This window comes from Brachypodium distachyon, chromosome 4, assembly GCF_000005505.3.
Source record: "Brachypodium distachyon strain Bd21 chromosome 4, Brachypodium_distachyon_v3.0, whole genome shotgun sequence".
Classification (NCBI taxonomy): domain Eukaryota; kingdom Viridiplantae; phylum Streptophyta; class Magnoliopsida; order Poales; family Poaceae; genus Brachypodium; species Brachypodium distachyon.
This window is the reverse complement of record NC_016134.3, coordinates 4,004,478-4,025,060: the sequence shown is the minus strand read 5'-3', so window position 1 is coordinate 4,025,060 and position 20,583 is coordinate 4,004,478. Positions and strand designations below refer to the sequence as shown.

Genomic DNA, 20,583 nt, shown 5'->3' with positions numbered 1-20,583 from the left:
ACATAAATGGAATCCAACTTCTATCCATAATATAATATCACCTTCTCGAAGCATGTGACAGTAAGAAGTGTAAAGGAACAAGCGAAAACTGTTCTCTACCGGGTCCGCCATATACCGGCGCCCTAACTACCGCACATCAGCCCACCATCGCTGAAATCACGCGGTCACATCGCACATGGGGGGAAGACGGTGCCCTTCTCGCTGAATCTTGGTGGAGACCCGACGGAGATTATGGCGCTGGTAAATTCGCTGCTTTGAAGGAACAAGGCCTTGACAATATTCAGTCTCTATGAAGAAACTGCCGCACAATGGGAGAAAGTGAGAGAAATTATGGAAACCACTCGGTTAACAACAAACCTGACATTGTGAGATGGATGCTTACCTCATCATGTCAAGAACAACATCCTCACCAAGGATAACTTGTTGAGAAGAGGATGGACTGACGATGTCCAATGCTACTTCTGTGTTGGGGATGAATATGTTGATCATCTCATTTTCAACTGGCCTATGTCCAGATTCATCTGGCAAATAGTAGGTTGTGCTTTCGGTTCTAGGAGAATCCCTGTCAGTACTGTTTTTTTTTTAGAACTAAAAATGCTACTTGTAGGCAAGGCATGCACCCGTGACCATATCGCGAACAAGCAAAGCAAATGGACTCAAACGGGACTAGTTTTCTATTCTCACGACCTTTGGGTGTCTGATTCTGTCCTTTCGGACAAGAGGACAAGAAAGGTCGCTGGAGTGAAAGAGATCCCGGAGGGGATCCAGAGTCCAGGGACAGAGATCCCTCTTCTGCCCTGCCCCGCGTCTGCCCCCACGCCACGAGAGAATGATCACGCAATATCCCGTCGAGCTCGAGCGCGGCGATGGTGGCGATGCCGACGCGCTTTCGCTTCCCCAATCCGCGTTTTCCCTCTCGCCCTGGGAAGTGTCCACCTCGCTCCGCCCCTGCTTATATAACTGTCACTGCTTCCACCTACCAGAATCCCCATCGAGAACCCCAAGAGGCCAAGATTGAAGGACAGAGACTTTGAACAGAGACAGAGGGAGGCCGGGCGAGGGAGAGAGATGGATCGGCCGCCGGAGAAGCGTCTGAGGATTATGGTCGGAGATGGCGGCGAGTCGGCGGCGATGCCGATGCCGATGCCGATGCCGATGCTGGCGTCGCCGGGGAGCCGGAAGCTGAGGCAGTCCATGCTCGTGGTGCTCTTCCTGGCGTGAGTAATTCAGTATTTGTGCCTCAGTTACTTATTGCGATTGGTTCTTGAGTCCATCCCTTGATTCTTCCACCACCCTGTGTTGATTTATTCGTAGGAGTTTGAGGACCACGGTGACGGCCAGCCTCTCCCAGATTGGACGCATGGTGAGCTGAATCTCGAATCCGTCCCTGCAAGAATTACTAGTCGTACTATTGGTTCTTCGAATTGATTGCGTGTCCCTGTGACTGAGTTTCTTGCCCAATTTGGTGGGTGTTTGTGGGGCTAATTGGGGCATAGACAGATGTGCTGATGTGCTGATGTCTGATAGCACTAGTATGATTCAAGTCTATTTATGGTACAATCAGGCCTGGGTACAATTCTAGTACTCCACGTTACTCCTAGCTGTTAAAGAAAAAGTTTGTTTCCACATTAGCTGTTAAAGAAAAAGATTGTTTCCATATGAGGTTCAAGATCTCCCATTTCGTACCGGTTAGTGGCCACGGAAGTCTTATTGTGGTAAGATCTTAAAGTACATCACAATAAAGAATAATAGTAATTGGAGAAAGGCCTAGCTTCAGTGACAAGTCCATACTCTCAAGATAGAGACAGTATCTTTTCATGATTTCCTCTGCTAACTTGCTATGTCTTCTGTTTCGTGTTGGTGCCTGATTTGACTGTACTGTGCTCTCACAGGTTCAGAGAAATGTTGACAGGGCCTTTCAGAAGTCTCAGGCTGCAATGTTTAGGTAAGAATTACCCTTGCTTACAGTTAGTGATATGCCTCTCTTATGGCAGTAAGGTTATCTTTTGAAGCAAAAGGAAAAAAAAGTAAAAGTAGGCCTTTTTCTATGTTCTGTGTAGGATTTTTGTTTGTAAGACACAGATTTTTTATGTAGGTTGTTCTCACCACTGCTCGAGAAGCACATTTTGGACCATCTACTAAGAAGCGTCTACTGTTTTGTTATTACCAAAATTTATGCATGAAGGAGCAGTCATTTCTTTTCTCCTTAAATTTTGGTTTTGGATTTTCAGGCATCTTTCCTTTATAAAATAAAGCTCTACTATGTAATGCTACTCCCTCTGATCCATATTAATTGTCTCAAATTTGCCCAAATATGGATGTATCTACCCCTAAAAAGCGTCTAGATACATGTAATATTTCGACAACTAATATGGATCGGAGGGAGTAGTATAATTTAGCAGGCAATTTTCCTTGTGTTATCTGTATCCCCTCTTGTTATATCTTCCCTATTCTTCGATTGTAGTTTTTTACTAACAAATCCAAGGGAGATATATTCTTCAACTGTAAATACCTGAGATTCACGTACTGACGTACTAAGATTAGTCATTGTTTGGCTGGAAGTCCTTTCAGCAACTGTTGGTAGGTTGAGAACATGTTTCTTACCTACTCCATGTAGTTAGGTTCGAGATTACGTGCCTAATGAGGATTCTGTTTTGCATCAAAGCAAATCTGTTCGCATTATGTAATATTTGTAGAAGAATTTTGGGTAACAGCTTCACTCTTGGATTTGGTAAAATAACCTGTAATATGTTCTGCCATATGGAAATTCCAAGGCACGATAGGTATCTGAAGCTGACCTGTGTAATTTTTCTCCTTGCTTTCATTGGCCACAGCAAATTGGAAAGCTTAGAGGGGCAGCTTCGAGGTCTTCATCAAGAAATGGTTAGATTTCTCTTCTCCATAATCCCTTTCTTGCATGTTCATCCTTTTGTGAGGAATCTACTTTTCCACATGAGCTCATAATATTATTCTCATATAAATTTGCAGAAACAATTGACACGTCTGTACTCTGCTAGCCAGGCTGCTCAACAAACTAGGTAAGAGATCCACAATTGTGCCTTTTTGTGTCTCAATCTGAAACGTACTCCCTCCGTCCCATATTAAGTGCCGAAATATTACATGTATCTAGACATATTTTAGTATATAGATACGTTCATATTTAGACAAATTTGAGTCACTTAACATGGGACGGTGGGAGCAGTATCTATGTTTTATTTGGCTTGTTGGCAAATTATTGTTCCATACTTTACGTCCAACATGTTCAGCTTACAAAATTTTCTGCAATAATTACAATACAATATCCATTTCATCTTGCTCTATGATAGAACGAAGACTTTTACATGCTAAATTAAGAAAATGGCAATTGAACAGCTCCGTCTTAAGGCCTTTTTTGCTGTATCATTCATGTTTGTGTTTCAGACTAGAGACAAATCATGAGCATGGCACTGCCGAGAGATCCAACACTCGGCTGTGTTTCCTGAATGATCTGCAGACACCTATTTACACAGACAAGAATATAGCAGCTGAGAACAAAACACCTATTAAAATTGGCATATTTGAAGGCCAGAATATTATCAGGAAAGGCCCACTGTCTAACATTAAAGTTGAGGTCATGGTTCTCCGAGGCGACTTCTCCAATGATGGTCAGGAGAGCTGGAGCGAGGAGGAGTTCAACAGCCATATAGTGAAAGGCCGGTATGGGCAAGGATTTGTGTTAGGGGGTGATAATTGTGTTGTGCGGCTGACCAATGGGGAGGCATCTCTCGGAAAATTACGCTTCAAGGAAGGGTCATCCAGAACTCGCAGTCGAAAGTTCGTCCTTGCAGCAAGAGTATGTAAGACTGAAACTACCGGTGTTCGTGTTCAGGAAGCTGTCATGAAGCCTGTGACTGTGCGGGACCGTAGGAATGAAGGTATAGGAGCATATGACTTTCGTGAGGTTCCATGTTTCTGCTTAGACTATTCTTTATTCCTATTGGACGTCTCATTTGGTTTTCTATGTTATCATGACATATTGTCCTTTGTTTCGTTGAAGCAAATGAGAAAAGGCACCCTCCAAAGTTGGATGATGACGTTTATCGTTTGGAGGAGATCTCCAAAGATGGAATTTACCACAAGAGGCTTCAGAAGGCGCATATCTTCACTGTGCATGACTTCTTGAAAGCTTTGAACAAGAATGACAAGAAGCTGCGTGAAGAAGTACAGAAATCTTTCTGAATTTCTTTTGCAACCGTGGTATATATAGCATTATTATTCATGTCACTTCCTTTTGTCTGCATGCAGGTTCTCCAGATGAGGAAGCAGCACAATTCTTTTGTAAAAATGGTAAACCATGCCAGGGAGTGCTGTCTCAGAGAGAAGTATGATTTGAAAGCATATGAAAATGAAGAGAGAAATGTGAGACTTTATTTCAACTGTGTGGATCAACTTGTTGGAGCAGAATTTCAGGGTGAGTATATCACACAAGACGAATTCGATCCAGCTCAGAAGGTACTTGTTCGAACTCAGCATCCTACTACCAGCACTATAATTGCATTTGCACAATCAACAAGGATTGTGCATTGGTTGCTCACATTTATAGTCAGATGCATAGTATCTGTTGCAAGGAACTTTCTCTTATCTCAATTAACCTCCTAAACTATAAATAATGGCTTAAGCCCTGTATTAGGATGATGTAGCCAGGATTACATGTCAAAAACACCACTTTAATGTTCAAGAGTTTCATTGATCAGAATGATTCGTGTTATTCTCTGCAGGCTCAAGCAAACAAACTGAAAGAGTGCGCACATGATAAATTGGAGGACATTTCATTTGATTATGTAATGAGGAACAACTTCCCAGCAAAAGTATGTACAAGTTCAAATGCTGCTGTCGCGGGCCCATTCTTTCCAAATCCTTCTGGTCAAAACATGTCCAATCAAGGTTAGCCTGATACTGAAGGTGTTGATGTGTTCATCCTTTTTTGTTTTAAGGTCTACTATTGATGTGTTCATTCCTAGTCATACAATGCATAACTAGTCTGTTTTTTTAGGTGAACTATTGATGTATTCATTCTTACTCATACGATGCATAACTAGTCTAAAATCGACAGACCATAACTTGTTGGTTGAAGGTACTTCAGCAGCTGTGAGCCTGGGCCATGACGAGGTCAGCTCTCTAGCTGAACCATTACTACCAACTGAAGAGCAAGTTCCGCTTGGTCCAACTAATTCTTGCAATTCTGTCGTGGAGCATGGTCCGCTTTCTGATCTTGTGTTCGAAGAAGACGACTTTGATGTGTTCCAGGATTTCAATGCATTTTCTGAACCAGACTTCCCCTGCTTTGGAGATGATGCAGTGCAACCATTGTGGGCCAATGATGATCCGCAGCCTAGCAGCTCTTCTTTTCCTGGAATGTTTCACGGCAATGAGTGAAAGTGAGCTCCTAGCCTGACATAGTGTAAATAACCTTCTTTGCATCGAGACACAAAGCTTTTGTGTTTCCTCAAGGAAAAAAAAAACCTGACATGGTTTTGGTTGCGTAACATTTTGTTGTGCTGTAACCGTAAGCTTGTGATATAGGGTTTTCAAGGGGTGGGGCAATTTTTTGTTACCCACTGTGATGTGTAGTTGTGCAAAATTCCTCAGCTGGTTTGTGTATATGTGTGATTTGTATATAAGTATTCTCCAAAAAGGGTGATCCTTCTTGTCTTGAAACAATAATACATACCTTCATTGATGCCTACTTGATGTACATAAATCCATTTTTTTAGCACTGCAGCTCAGTTTTTTTTTTGTTCTGTGCGAAATTTCATTCCTTTTTTTTTGAGAACGAAATTTCATTCTGTTTTCATTCTGTTTTCTCCATGAGATGCCTACTTGATGTACATAAGACCTGTGAAAAGTTTACAACGGTGTTCTTCGGGGCAAGTAAATTAGCAGTGCGGTTGTGGAAATTGAGTGAGAAAAAATTCAATGTACTGCCACTGATTCTAAATTTTTGACTAAAATTTTTATTGACTCAAATTTATCTAAATATGAATGTATCTATTATTTTTACAAACATTTAGATACATTTAATATTTCGATAACAATTTATGATGAGTGGGAATATTTCGGGATGTGCGGAGAGGCGGATCCAAGAAAAAAAAAGCTGCACGTGGATGTGTTTGGTGATGGATCGATGTTGGAGCACGACACGTGTCCAGCTCCAGCATCTTATGTACTCCTACTACGACTACAATGCGGCCTCACTTGGGCTTGATATGACAAGTCGTGGTCCACGCTTAAACTAATACCGAACGAAAAACAGATTTCAAGGCGAGCAGTCTGTCCAGTTGACAAAAGCCACGCGGTACCTGGGAGCTGGCAGAATTAATAAATAATCACGCGGTGTAAGATGCAAATGTACAACTAACTCCGTCCAACAACGATGTGCGTATTAGTTTTCTTTTGTTCAATGATTTGATCACAGGTTACTCTATTAATACATAATTATATGAAATATATTCATATTCATTATATTTCTATTCAAAGATATTTGCTCATGGATATGATTTTGATCACATTAATCATATATTCATGAAGTAATTTGTGGTCAAAGCGTTGGTCAACCGAATCCTAATATGTCCCATATTGTTGGACGGATGGAGTAGCAAAAGTGACACTTTTAATTTGTTCCCTAGAGTGGCGGTTCGACGTTGGCAGCGCACACGGCGTTGTTGGCCCTTTGTCTTGCTCTTGCTGTTGGGCCGGAAGCCCAATAACGGAAGTTGGCCCAGCCTATGTGGGAATAACAATACAAGCCTAGGACCGTTGGCTCGCTCTACGGCTCCTACACCTGTCTTCGACGACCTCCACACGTCAAAGGAGGTAGACGTCGTGCCACTATCGTACGTCAAACGTCGCCCGACGAAAAATAACCGGTAGTTTTAAATCATCGGTCCGATTTCTGTCCAATTTCATGTGTACTTTTTCATAACAGATTATAACATAAGTTCAATTTTTCGGACACACCATTAATCAACCAAGTTTTTGTTTGTAACCAACTTTTGTCCAATTTCATATGTACTTTTTCATAACAGATTATAAAATAAGTTCAACAACAAAATTCATCAACCCCAAACTGAAACTTACTCGTTCACAAACCAATTTCCAATATGTTACAACACCAACGAAATTATCTTCAGTGGAGTTACAAGAACTGCAGAGAGAGCTCGATTGAAAGAAACGAAGGGACATTTGAGCGCAGAACAGAAGATAGAACGATGCCGTTGTAAATTGCACTAAAATTAAAGCTTACTGCTGGTCAAAATTTTCTTCGGGATGGGAAGAGCTAGCAATAGAAAGCATATACTGTAGCAAGAAACAAGCATCACTGAACATCATAGAAGCGAAGTCAAGGTCGGTGATACTTGCCACCGCGTCTTCTGTGTAGAGGTGGCGGGCATTGGCCGTGACGGCGATAAACGCGGTATAGATCTCCTCGTGTGGGGCTAATGGCTCATAATGAGCTCATGAACGGATTGAAACACGAAGGCAACCACGTGAGTGAAGATTCGCTCGTAGCGATCGTACGGACTGAACGAAATCGCCAGAAGCGAGCCGGAGGCGGCCAGAGGGGGCAAAGTGCAAAAGTGCGAGAACTGACATGTGGGGACACCTTTAACTGGTGTTGTCTTAGCTTAAGACCAAATCACGTCGCGTGGGACCCACCAAGCAACAAACAAACATCGTTGGGACCCGCTCACTTGCCACGTCGGTTCGGTTTTCTACCTGGCGGCACTGCCCGAAGCTACGGGTCATACCCCGCAATTCCCCACAGCTCTTGCCCTAGCCCCGCGCCGCCGCTAGGCACCTCCGCCGCCGCGCACCTACGACGCCCACGACGCTCACGCAGCAGAGCCGGCACGCCGCCGCACCGCAAGGCCGCGCACTCGCCGCGCATCTTATTTGACTGTGATCCCATAGCATTCCCCCCATTCATCCGCTGCCGGCCAGGTCGTGGAGTGGGAGGATGGATCCACCGCCGGAAGCTCCAAGCAGGTAATTTCTTTACTACGTAACTTCAATTTCGTTTCTTTCATGGGGATTAGCTGTAGTTCGGTTGAATTTTGCTGGAGGATAGCGCGCAATGGTAGATTAATCTGGTATCGTTCTAGGGCTCATGCGATGGTACTGAGATTGTGCATGTGAAGTTCCGCCATTGCATTTCGAAGCTTGATGATGGTAGCGAAGAAGCAATTGAACGCAATTATACGGTCAATTTGAGAGTGAAAGCAGGGGATATCACAGTGCAGAGATTCATAGAAGAAATTGGGAAAACTGTTAAATGGGGTAAAAGGCAGGAGGTTGAATTGTGTTCATATGGAAAGCGGCCAGAAGCTTGTGAGAATCACCACTACCCCTCAATTGGTTGCGGCAATCAAAGAGGGGCGGACAACAGATAAGGATAATCCACATGTGAGGATTTCTGTGGAGCTAATTAGAGCCTCTGCAGACTCGGTTGTAGGATATGTTGCATCCAAAGCAGCAGTGGCGGCCAATGATGAAGCATTCCTAGCTAGGAGTTCCCCGGTGAGGGATCTGGAGAATTGGGCCCCGAAACATGTGCCCGCCGATTTGAGACCTGGGGGAGAAGGTCCACATGTTGATTGGAGCAAAATTATCTTAGATGAGTCCACAGATTTTGCTGTTGAAACAATTTCGGAGGCTAAGTTTTGCAAGCTTTATGGAATTCCATTCGACAAGGATGAGGAAGAAGCGGAAAAGCGGCGGCCGCCGCCGCGGCCATCAATCAATTTACCTTCTGCAAGTTCTGCTGCTGACGAAGCTGCCTGCAAGTGGCTATTCGAGGAGGGCGCCGGTGCTGAGGTGGATGATGAACATGAAGCGGAGGTGCAGTGTGTGTATGACAAAGAGCATCCTGAGTTTGCAATGGGCAAGATGTGGCCAACTATGAAGGAACTGAGGATGTCATTCAAGACGTTTGCTGTCAATAAGGAGTTTTCCACATATACTGCCTGTACATCCAAAAGCAGGTACTGCGTGAAATGCAAGGGGGTGGATGGGAACAGAAGCCATGTCCTTGGTACATGTCTGCAAGAAGGCTGCTTGATCAGACGACGGTTAGGGTCAATCAGATGCCACATGACCATACATGTATGACAACTGCTAGGAGAGTAACAAGGATGACTTCTCAAGCATGGGTTGTAGAGAAGTTCATGAAGATATTGAGTACAAAACCGAACTCAACTGCCAAATGGCTTAAGTCTGAGTCGGAGAAGGATTACAAATGCACACTCAGTTACAACACTGTCTGGAAAAGGAAGCAAAGAGCCATGAAGAAACTCTATGGTGATTGGGGCAACACCTTTAGAATATTGTTCAACTTCAAAGCAGAGATGGAAAAGAGGAGTCCTGGGAGTGTTGTCGAGATTGATACTTTTGAGAAAGATGGCAAGGTTTACTTTGGTAGGTTCTTTATGGCAATGAAGCCTTGTGTGGATGGTTTCAAAAATGGATGTCGTCCATACCTCAGCATAGACTCCACTACACTGAATGGGAAATGGCCTAGGCAGCTGGTTTCTGCAGTAGCTTTAGATGGGAACAACTGGATGTTTCTTGTTGCTCATGGTTTGTTTCGAGCCCTGAATTTGGTGTTTACCTGAAGACTTACCATTCATTGTTGTGGTAGAGGAGTGCCTACAACACTGATATAAAGGTTGATCACATCAATAACCATTTGTGTGAAAGTTTTAATGCTTGGATAAAAGATATCAAAGATCTGCTTGTCCATGAGCTGATGGACACTCTAAGGATCCGTTTAATAAATCTCTGGAATAAGAGAAAGACTCTTGCCAGTATGTTGCATGGTGATACGCTACCATCAGTTGTCCAACAGGTGGTATGCGGGAGTAGAAGGCTTGGGCACCTTTATGTTGTCAATGCCTCCCCATACACTGCAGAAGTTTTAGACACTGATAAGAAGAGGAGACATGTAGTGAAGATTGACCTACATGAGTGCACCTGTCTTGAGTGGCAAGCAACTGGAAAACCTTGTCCCCATGCTATTGTGGTACTGGCAGCAAAACCTGACTTGATGATGGGCCAGTATTTGCATCATTATTACTCAATTGCCAGATTTAAGGCAGCATATGCAGGAGAGATCCCGACACTGACTGACCAATCTCAATGGCCTGAAGTGAACATTGGATATGATCTTGCTGCCCCAAATATAGCTAGAAAGCTTGGCAGGCCAAAACATGTGTGGTTCAAAAGTTTTTTGGAACGAACTGGAAAGAAAGGAACTAAAGGCCAAAAGAAAGGGGGGCGAAGCTGCTGAAGCTGAAGTAGCAGCTAATGGCCAAGTGTAACCTCCTAAAAAAAGACAAAGGTGCAAGAGATGCAGAATATTGGGCCATCGTGCTGGCTCATTGAAGTGTTATTACAGTCCTCCCGCTCCTCCAAGGTTTTCTTTACTCCTATATTTTTTTATACGTTTATATTATTGTATTTTGCTTAATGCCACCACTTTTTTCTCATCTTGATGTCAGTGTGAATGGTAAGAAGAAGACTGAAGAAGAAAAGGCCAAAGAAGCAGAAGAGGCCAGAAAAACAGAAGAGTTAAGAAATCCAGAAGAGACCAAATTAGAAGCAGAAGATGACAGTTCAGAAGATCCTAGTTGGGATGAAGAATCAGGTTCTGAAGAAACTTCGGAAGAAGACTCTTTCTCTGATGAAGAGCCCCTCCCTCCTATAGAATCTTGGGAAGCCCCTATCCAAACTGAAGACCCTATCCAACCTGAAGCCACTGTCCAAAATGAAGCTACTTTGCAAACTGAAGAAGCCCCTGTCCAAACTGAATCTACCGTGGAAGCCCCTGTGCAAACTGAAGAAGGTACTATGCAAACTGAAGAAACTGCACCTCCTAGCAGTGAAGATGATGACTTTGAACTACCCCGGCATACTATCATGAGAATCACCACCTATGTCCCAAAGCCAAGGACCGTCAGAAATGCTCAGAAAATCACCATCACCACCTCCACGAAGAAGGCAGCCACCAGCTCCACTAAGAAGGCAACCACCAGCTGCACCTCGAAGAAAAGGAAGAGGACCGCCACCATTGATATGTTGTATAAGAAGGCTTGATTTGAGTTGTATTCCATCAGCTTCAAACATTATTTCAGATTTGTTGTACTCATTGTACTGTGTTGTAACTTGTACTGATATTTCAACTTGTAGTGCTATTTCAACTTGTAGTGCTATTTTTTGCACTTGTATATTATTTGAGGCTTATTTTACTGAGTTTCACTCTTCTTCAAATCACTTTTTCATTGGAAAAATGGAATGTCCTTGAAAAGTTAAGCACACCGGTGAAATTTGAACTCCATTTGAGAAGTTTGACTTTTGTTGACCAGATGCAAAGTGGCTTATTTTGGAAGAACCCCCAAAATTCGACCTTCTCCAAATTAATTTCTGATTGCAGCAATAGTAACTACATCAAAAGTTAAAAACACTCGTAAAATTTGAAATCCATTTGAGAAAGTTGACTTTGCGTTGACCAGGATTTAAATCCATTCAAATCCGCAAAAGTCAAAAGTTTTTTTGAACTTTTCTTGCACGAGTCAAGTACTAACAATGTTTGCATACTTCCAATAGCTTTTACACAACTTGAAATCATGTATTTGGTATCATTTTAGCCCCAACACATCAAATTTTATTGAATTTAAAATTCAAAAAAAAATGAAAACACCTCCAAATTGAAAATGCTTTTGCATACATGCTATGCATACCAAATGTGCTTAGTGTGCCAAATTTCACAATATTTGGAAAAAAATTTGAAATCAAAATATCAAAATGAGTTCATTTCTCCAACCTCTCCCTGAGGTGTTTCAGAAATACCTCAGGAGCATGTGGTGGTTTGTACATGAAGTACATTGTGAAATTTAGATAATGCTCTCAATTTTTTATGTGATGAATGTATCACTAAATATTGACACTTGCAAAATTTCATAAAAATCTGGCAAATATTTCATATTAGTAACATTATTTTAAATTCAGCCAAACTGAAAATCACACTATGCAAGGTCTAACACATCTAATTTTCATTATGAACCTGTGTATTTCAGTCTATTAGGTTATAATGTGTTCAATGCACATTTCTTACATTACCTTTTGCTGGTAAATGTTTTGAAAAAAGGGATTTTTCTTTTACTACCGAAAAATGCTGAAAAGTCAAAATAAGTACGAAATATAATGAAGTTGTTCCAAAAATTCTGAAACTCTTTGACAACAACCAGTAACATATAAGGTGACCACACAAAAAATCTTGTATCTTGAAAACCTTATTTTCGTATCTTTTTTGCCGAAGCACAAAAAAATGGAAGCAAAACTTCAAATGCTATCAGTGTCGGTTTCATATCGACCGGCACTGATGGCAGCCAGTGATATCGGGTTTGGCCCCAAAACCGGAAAAATGTATTGTGCCCTCCATCCTCTCAATCTACAACACATTTGGGCCTCCCATGAACTCTCCAACCAAGTTTGAAACATTCCGTGTTGTTTTGCTTCCTCCGAATGAACAACAGCTAGTTGTGGCACTGCAATTTAGAGTTCAAATTTTCACTAAATCAAATCCACTTCACTCGCGGGCGTGCTAGGACCGATACTGATAAAAACAGTAACGCCCGGGTGCCATCTTGCTCGGGCCTCGCCGGCATCCTTAGGCATGCTCCTGAAGCAACGCCTGGCCGTGCGGGCACCGTCCTTAAGCAGCGCCGAGCCGTACCTCCTCGCCACACCACGCAACCACCACGCCGCCGTGCCGAGCCGCCTCTAGGGGCAGAGGACGAAGAGGAGGAGCAGCACCACTACGTGCCCGCGCAACTTCCATCTCCGCCGGGCCCGAACGGCTTAGCCATCGTCATGAACATCAATGGCGTGCCGGTGTTGTGCCCCATCGGTGTGCCCGCGTTGGTGACTGTTGCTTCCATGGCGGCCACTGTGGCGATGAACCACAACCATGTTGGCGGCGGCGCACTCACAAGATTTCGCGCTGCTGTTGGTGCTTTCGGGATCTCTTTTTTGCAGGTTCGGGACGATGGAGATGGGATTCTGGTTCGTGGGATTGCACGAGGCACCACACTTGCAGAGGATGAACGTGTTGTCATCTACGGCAACAACAACGATGCCCAAGTCCGTGTTGCTTATCTGGGTGGTCCAATGCGTTACGCTGATCTGTCCGTCGCGGCAGTTGTTGCAGGTGTTGTGTTCTTCATCCTGGTCGGGGGCGTGTGCCACTGGTACAGCCGCTGCCACAACTGAAGGCGGGTGAAGGCAGTACATGGAGACAGGGACGATAGGGCAGAGGAATCGACGAACCGAGCTCGATCCTCTTCGTTTGGCTAGTACTAATGCACGTGTTGTAGGGTATATTAACCCTTATGTAAGAATGGCCCCTGTATTATATTTTAGAACGTACCGACTCTCTAATCCATTCAAACACAACAATGGTCCCCACATCAAATTCCCATGCAGACGCAGCACAAATTGCTCAGACATGACAGTTACACTCAACATTTTCACTCAGAATGGACCACTACAACAGAACAATGCTCAAATAAGCAGAACAAACACAGCAAATGCAACAATAAAGCACGCCACTGCTAAAACTTTCACTTCTTCGGTGTTCTTCTCTTCTTCCAACATGGCATCCTGCTCCTCTAACACTTGGTCACAAAAAGCTAAATTAATCTCTAGCTTTAGCATCTGACCACATAAATTCTTGTTCTTCATTTGTTCTTCGTTCATCAGTGCTTTCAGTAACTCAATCTCCGTTAGCAGAACAGAATTCGTGCCCTGTTCTTCCACAGGCCGCACAAGCTCTACAAGCTCATCATAGAACTCATGCTCCAAAAGTCAAGCGGGCAAATCTGGGTCTACATATCCAGCATTATACTTCATACAAGGACAAAACTATATGAGCAATCATTCACATAGACAAATCCATCTGCGGATATAGAATAGAATTTTGGTGCCTAATTTAAAGAACTCACCTTGTCCACGGTACCAACACTGCTGCTTCCATCCGAATCCCTGAGCCAGGACATCATCGACGCGTGCCCGTCGTTTGTAGATCCACTTCGCGGCATCCTTCTACATGCGAAATCAACTTCAATTTTGGGTATTCGAGTTGAGTTAGGTTTCATGTGCACCGTCGATTTGGGGGAAATTCTAAACCTAAATCCCAAATTGAGGTTGATTTGGGGAGTGAAATGGAAGAGGTAATGGCGAGAAGACTTACCTGGTGCAGGCTGCCCTTGGATTCGCGGTGGTCAGCTGCGTCCGCCCACGTTCAACCTCCTCGCCGCTCCGAATGGGGCGCGCGGCTGCAGCTCCGAGGGCTAGGGCAGGACAAAAGGGCGCTATGAAGGGATTCAGCGCTTGGAGGGCTAGGGCAGGACTAGCTTGCTGAGCGGCGGCGGTATCCTAGGCCAACGCCGGCGGGGAGCTCGCAAAGCATGGGCGTTGAGCGGTGGCGGCCCGTGGAGTGGCTGTCGGGGATTCGGGCACGAGTAGATAAGGGTTCGCTATCCAGGTAGAAGACCGATCCGACGTGGCGAGTGAGCAAGCGGGTCCCACGCGCTGTTCGTTTGTTTCTTGGTGGGTCCCACGCGGCGTGATTTGGTCTTACGCTAAGACAGCACCTATTAAAGGCGGTCCCACCAGTCAGTTCTCGCACTTTTGCACTCTATCCCCTCTGGATCGCTTCTGGCGATTTCGGTCTATGAGCGAAGCTTCACTCACATGGTCGCCTTCGTGTTTCAATCCGTTCATGAGCTCGTTATGAGCCATTAGCCCCCTCGTGTGAGTGTCTGAGTGGCCATCACAAAATGGCTGACAGCGGCGTGCTTCACCTTCACCATCTCCGTCCCCTGGAGCCTGGAGGTGGGGTGAGGCGCGGTGGTATGGGCCGATGGGCACCAGCATTGGGACGATGTACCGGTTGTCAATACCCATTAGGACCGCAGGGAGCCGATGAATCTTCAGTTCCGTCTTAGGGAATTGGAGGGAAGAAAACTCAAAGTCGTTGTCTGCTACCCTTGCCTTCAACAACTCCACAAAGGAAACTCCTGTTTCTTCTACAGAACCCCTCGTCTGATCAGCAGGCTGGACCTGCAGCTCGTGGGAGCTACGAGTATCGTCAGAGAGATCTGTCATCTCAGTAATGGATACGAAGCCTTTCAAGCCTACTTGCTTCTCTTCTCTGGCTGGGTAGCCGATCGATCGACTGGCTGAAGCGTACTATATACCTAGTTCATCGCGAGTAGCTAGCCTAGCCGATGGACATGTACCGACGCGGCGGTCGCCTGACTTCTCCACGGCTCCACGTTCTCTCCGCGAGTTTTCTAGCGGCAGATCACGCCGATCGATGCTCCAGATGTACTGAGTGCGTGACAGCCTGTCAGTGCCTCTGGAAAATCACCGATTATGTTAAGGCAAATATTCTGTCCTGTGTGATGACATAAAACGGGAGTATAGCATGTATCTCGTATGGCCATAAAACAAGTTGAAACCAATGTTGTGTTCTTTGTGAGAGAGTAAATTTTATAGAACCATATTTCTTAAGTGTGGCTCGACGTCTGAGCTGCCCCAAAAAATATGGTTCTATGAAATTTACTATGTGTGTGTGACGACAATGCCAATGAATTCATGGAGCACATTTTATTCTCATGTCCCCTCACTCAAAGTTTTGGTGGAAACTAGGCATTGGGTGGAATACTGGACCTGCAGCTATTGGACATGCTTAACTTTACCATCAAAACCAATCTCCTAATTCAATACGCCCCCTCCTCAAACTCAGAAAGGTAAGATGGTCTTTTCATGTTTTTATTTCTTCATCCTCTTACTCTCCGGTCGTCTGCCTTTTCTTTCCTCCTGCCTCTTTCTCTCTCTCGCAAGGTATCCGCTGCCTCAAGCACTGTTTCAACGATCCCTCCGGCGAGAATGTTCGGAATTGCGTCTTCTATAACGCTGTGAAATTTCATTGTGATCCAACGGTGGAATCTCCGGAAAACTTCAAACATTGAGCGTAGTTTGGATTTCTCGCGACAGTACGGGACAGCTTGAACATCTGACTGTTCGCATGTTTTCCAACGCATCAAGAAAGGTTACGCTGATCCCTTCATTGGGATTGTGCAGAATTTTGTCTACTACGACGATGTGAAATTTCATCGCGATCTAACGGTGCAATCTCCGGAAAACTTTAGAACACCGAGTGTTGATTGGATTTCTCGCGTCCGTGCGGGACAGCACAAACATCCGCCTTGTTTCCCTGTTTCCCGCTGTCTCAAGAAATTTTCGCCGATCCCTTCGGTGAGATTGCACATAACCATCCGAAACTGATTTTCCCAACTGGTTTGTGTAAAAATGTATGTTACTCCCTCCATCAGGGTATCTAAGGCCCGCATCAAATTTAATGCCAAACTTTGACCAAAATTTACATCAGTTATATGAGTTAATTGTGACACAAAAGAAATATCATTAGATTCGTATTGGAAAACTCTTTCTAATGATATAACTATTATATACATATCTTAAATGTTATTTGTATAATTGTTGGTCAAAGTTTGGCACAAAACCCAATAGAGACCTTAATTATAAACCCGGATGGAGGTAGTATGTATTTAGACATAGGCTCGGCTTGGCATTGCTGAACTCTGCGGTGCTGAAATTATTTTATAATCTGTTTCACGAAAGCACAAACAATTTGGCTAGCCAAACACAAAATAGGCAAAAGTTAGATTATCGTATTACACCTCGATGCCAAACTCACCCATAATCGGCACACTAAAGTGCATGCCCTCATACTAGTTGTTTAAAAGGAAAAATTAACATGTCCTCCAGAAGAAGAAAAAAGAGGTGTTTAACGAAAACAAAAGGATAAGGCCTCCCTTGTTTGATGCTAACAAACACGAGCTGGATGTTCAGATTGATTAGAAATGACTTCGCCTTGATGTAGGTTCGGACTGTTCGGTCAAGATCTAATCTCGCGTCTACAGGTCATACTACCAACTCCGATCGAAGCCAGTTGGAAGCCAAGAAGTACAGATAAGTTGGTCTGCTTGCTTCGTTCCAACTTCCAACCCAATTCAGCTAAACAAAAATGGGATACCTGTCGATGGCACCATCCTCCTCCTCGGTAGCTTCGTCTCCGTGCTCGAGGAGGACTTTTGGTTGCTCACAGTCACAGCCCTCGTCCGGATTGTTTGGTTAGTCTCTTCGCTATGATACTATTGATTTCTAACTTCTTTGGTTTTGCTCCAACTGTTATGTCAGTTCCTCGTTTGCCTCCCATCTTTTGAGCGTGCTCTCTCTGTAACTTTGTGCTACAAATTAGCTCGATTTGCAAATTCTTCCAGTCATCAGCAGGTTGGGGGATATATCAAGTGGAGATTCAAACTTGGACTAGTCCTACTAATTAAGTCACATAATAATATGGCATCAATATATACGCCAAATCATTCTTCATGCAGAGATGTAGATCCAATCATCAGAGATTCAGATTATGTGTGTTTACGAACTGAGGGGAGCTAGCTAGTTTGAAGGATCCATTATACATGTTTCATGCCTTCGTTGCATGATTTGTCTTTCCCCTCTCTCCGTTAAGGTTCTAAAGAACTGCTTTTTGCGCCTACTTTACACTAATAACTCCTTTGAGTTTGGAATCCTCCCTGTTCAATTCCATGATGAATTTCAACTAATTTCCTTTTGTACTTGCTCGAAACCCAGCAGACCGTCATGCTATTCTGCTGAGCCATAGGCAACGGGAGTTACTAAATGTGAGTGTCAGGCCTAAGCAGATCCAGCTGCTAGTTTGCCCAGCATACCTGCGCCCCATATCTGCGCGCGCCGATGAACCATCAATCATCATCGGAAAGAACATGCTCACGGACGCTGTGAACAAGATGAAGCGAAGACCTAAATCTGACTACAGACAGCAGCTGATGGATGCCCTTCTAATGCTCAAGAAGCTCGCTGCCGACGGGAACAACCGCAGAGCCATGAGAAGGTCATTTGGTATGCTCTCCATAGTCATGGCCCCTGTAAGCTCCGACCTCCACCGTAATGACCATGGCGCATGGTCCAGCCTAGCAGCAGCATCACTGAAGCTGATGTGGCTTCTCGTCGATGATACTTCTCCTTCTCAGAGGGCCTCAATAATGAAGCACGAGATGTCAAGAAAGGAGGAAGAAATCACGAGAAGTATGATGGGGATTCTGAATTGCGACAAATGTGATGAACAGCTCCGTATGCTAGCCAAGAAGATCCTCGCACAAGTGAAGAAAATACATTCGCACTAGTGGGCCATCTTAGTTGGTTACGTCTCTCTCAGTCTCTCTGCTGGTTTGAGCGCTTTTCCATACCGTGTTTGCTGTATTTTGTATTTGGTATATATTTACCCTTGATATTGCATTGTACTTGGAAAGAACGAAACAAGCACATCTTCCAGAATAAGGTCCTGTGTCTAGCGGGCGTGATTGCCATCGTCAAAAAAGCAATCCATTTCGAAACTATTTTTTGATAAATATTGGTAGAAACGCATGAACAAGTACGAAAAACTTCAAAAGGAATTGATACATTTGCGACGTACTCAGGAGGCCACATACCGTCGTCCATTGACGAACTCTTGCGCACAGGCTTTGATGGCTCCACCTCTCGGATAACGCCATCTCTGGCTCCAGCACATGACATCTCATGCCCCCGTCAACCTCAACCTCTAGTTCCAATAACCACTTCGATTAATTTTTTTTTCCTTACGATCCCTAGGACCGGGTTCCACTGTCGAACGATAACGGAACGGACATTTCAGAAAGTTCACGCACCAAGTAGTTTTTACATACTTGCCGCACTAGGCTAACAAGAACGCACACAGAAGTCTTGAAACATGCACCAATAACAAGTGTTTTGAAAAGCTAAAAAAGGAAGCAGGAAAGAACGCCAGATGATACAGACGGACACAGCCGTCAAACAACTTGCTCACAGAGCAGAGAAGTATCTCAGTGCCATCTCCAAAACAAGAACCAGCCTGGGAACATCTTGGTTACATCTCACCAACAACATCATCAGCTCTACCCAGCAACCTCGGAACGTCCACCGCCGCTTGCGCCGGATGCTGTCGCAATGCTTCATTTTGCAGAATCCTGGCTCCCTGTCTCAGTGTATCTGCTTCACCTCCAGTCTGAAGCCCTGCCCAGTATTTTAAAAAGTCACATGCATAGCAAATCAACTCTGCAGGCGATCTAATCAAACGGTGCTCAAAACAAGCTCAATTTCTCAATTTCCAGATTGCCCAGCAAGGCCAACAATTTGCAAATTGCAACTAATTCTGATATGTTGTGTGATCCAAAGAAAATACTGAGAAAAACAAGATGGTCTAGTTCCAGCCCCAATGGCAACCCCCACAATCCCCCAAGTGTATCTAGCAGCAGCACAAGTGAAGAACAGATGATGTATAGTTTCATTTTCAGAACAAAAGCGACAGGAAATGTCCTCTTGTCAGTTCCTTCGAACCATATTGTCCTTGGTGGCAATAGCATTGTGCCAAATTAATCACAACCAAATTTTAATTTGTAAGGGGATTTTGGCTTTACACAAATGGTAGAAGGATCTATTTGGGCCATGACTGGTCAACATATTATACATGGATTTGACTTTTGTATTTTCCAGTTTTAGACCACTTCCATAAAGGCCTGTCAACTTCCTCATTCACACTCATGCCCATTAGTTTAGAATTTAGCTTGGTGTAATCATACTGGCAATTTTCATCCAGCCACCTCCTAAAAGTAAGGTGCCAGCGCTTGGCTGCAATGTCAACAATAGAGCAATCTACATCATTGGAAATTTCAAAAAGCCTGGGGAATCGGTCTTTTAATGGGGCATGACCACACCAGGAATCCCCTCTGGTTCTCCTTCAACTTTTTCCCCCAAATTATGCCTAGCAACCTCTAGGTCTTGCAGCAAATGTATATTGTCTAGAGCCATATTATCTATATCAATGCCTATTTCTAAAGCTCTACCAAGCATTTGATCATCATCAAGAACAACAAAAGAATTGAAAACAGAAAGATTGGTACCTTCCAAATTCCTAGTGGCCTGCCTGTTAGAAATTCTGGCATAGACTCTGGTGTAGTTGGAACCTAGTGCCCTGAGCCTGTCACTAATTCTTATTGCGCGCAGCCCTCAACCACTTCGGTTAATGACTCCATCCCGCTAGAGATATCGCGGCTCTGGCGGCTCGAGCAGTCGTACCTCTTGAACAACCTCCTATTCGGAGAGATCCCTGAGTCCATCAAGGAGCTCATGGGCCTCGGCCTCCTTGACCCTCCTTGGTAACCGCCTTTTGTCAGCGCCATCCCTTCTATGTTCCCCAACCTCACCAATCACATGCAGGTATATATGATCTACCACGATCGCCTCGCTGACGCCATATCTCAAGCCTTGGCGACTGCTAGAACTTCGGAATCCTCAACATCTCTTGCAATGGCTTGTGCGACGGTATTCCGATGTGCATCGTCGCCGACTTGAGCAGCCTCAAGATCT

At 44.2% G+C, this 20,583-nt stretch overlaps 2 protein-coding genes across 6 annotated transcripts; both read left to right on the top strand.

The window, feature by feature from the left end:
• Positions 1-839: 839 nt before the first annotated feature.
• LOC100824927 (calmodulin-binding protein 60 A) lies at positions 840-5,752 on the top strand. Of its 4 annotated transcripts, none has more exons than XM_010238873.3 (10): positions 840-1,217; positions 1,315-1,363; positions 1,893-1,945; positions 2,835-2,883; positions 2,989-3,038; positions 3,421-3,914; positions 4,037-4,200; positions 4,285-4,491; positions 4,758-4,923; positions 5,114-5,752. In XM_010238873.3, the coding sequence occupies exons 1-10, from the start codon at positions 1,069-1,071 to the stop codon at positions 5,413-5,415; spliced, it is 1,683 nt and encodes a 560-aa protein (XP_010237175.1). In that variant the 5' UTR covers positions 840-1,068; the 3' UTR covers positions 5,416-5,752. The 4 variants fall into 4 exon arrangements, with proteins under 4 accessions (XP_010237175.1, XP_014758831.1, XP_024310692.1 ...); XM_014903345.2 differs by having other exon boundaries at positions 5,093-5,752; XM_024454924.1 differs by having other exon boundaries at positions 5,033-5,752.
• An 11,182-nt stretch (positions 5,753-16,934) lies between these two features.
• On the top strand, positions 16,935-18,511 carry LOC100828314. 2 transcript variants are annotated; one of them, XM_003575391.4, is made up of 2 exons: positions 16,935-17,252; positions 17,773-18,511. In XM_003575391.4, the coding sequence occupies exons 1-2, from the start codon at positions 17,147-17,149 to the stop codon at positions 18,342-18,344; spliced, it is 678 nt and encodes a 225-aa protein (XP_003575439.1). In that variant the 5' UTR covers positions 16,935-17,146; the 3' UTR covers positions 18,345-18,511. The 2 variants fall into 2 exon arrangements, with proteins under 2 accessions (XP_003575439.1, XP_010237174.1); XM_010238872.3 differs by having other exon boundaries at positions 16,937-17,252; positions 17,776-18,511.
• The last annotated feature ends 2,072 nt before the right edge of the window (positions 18,512-20,583 follow it).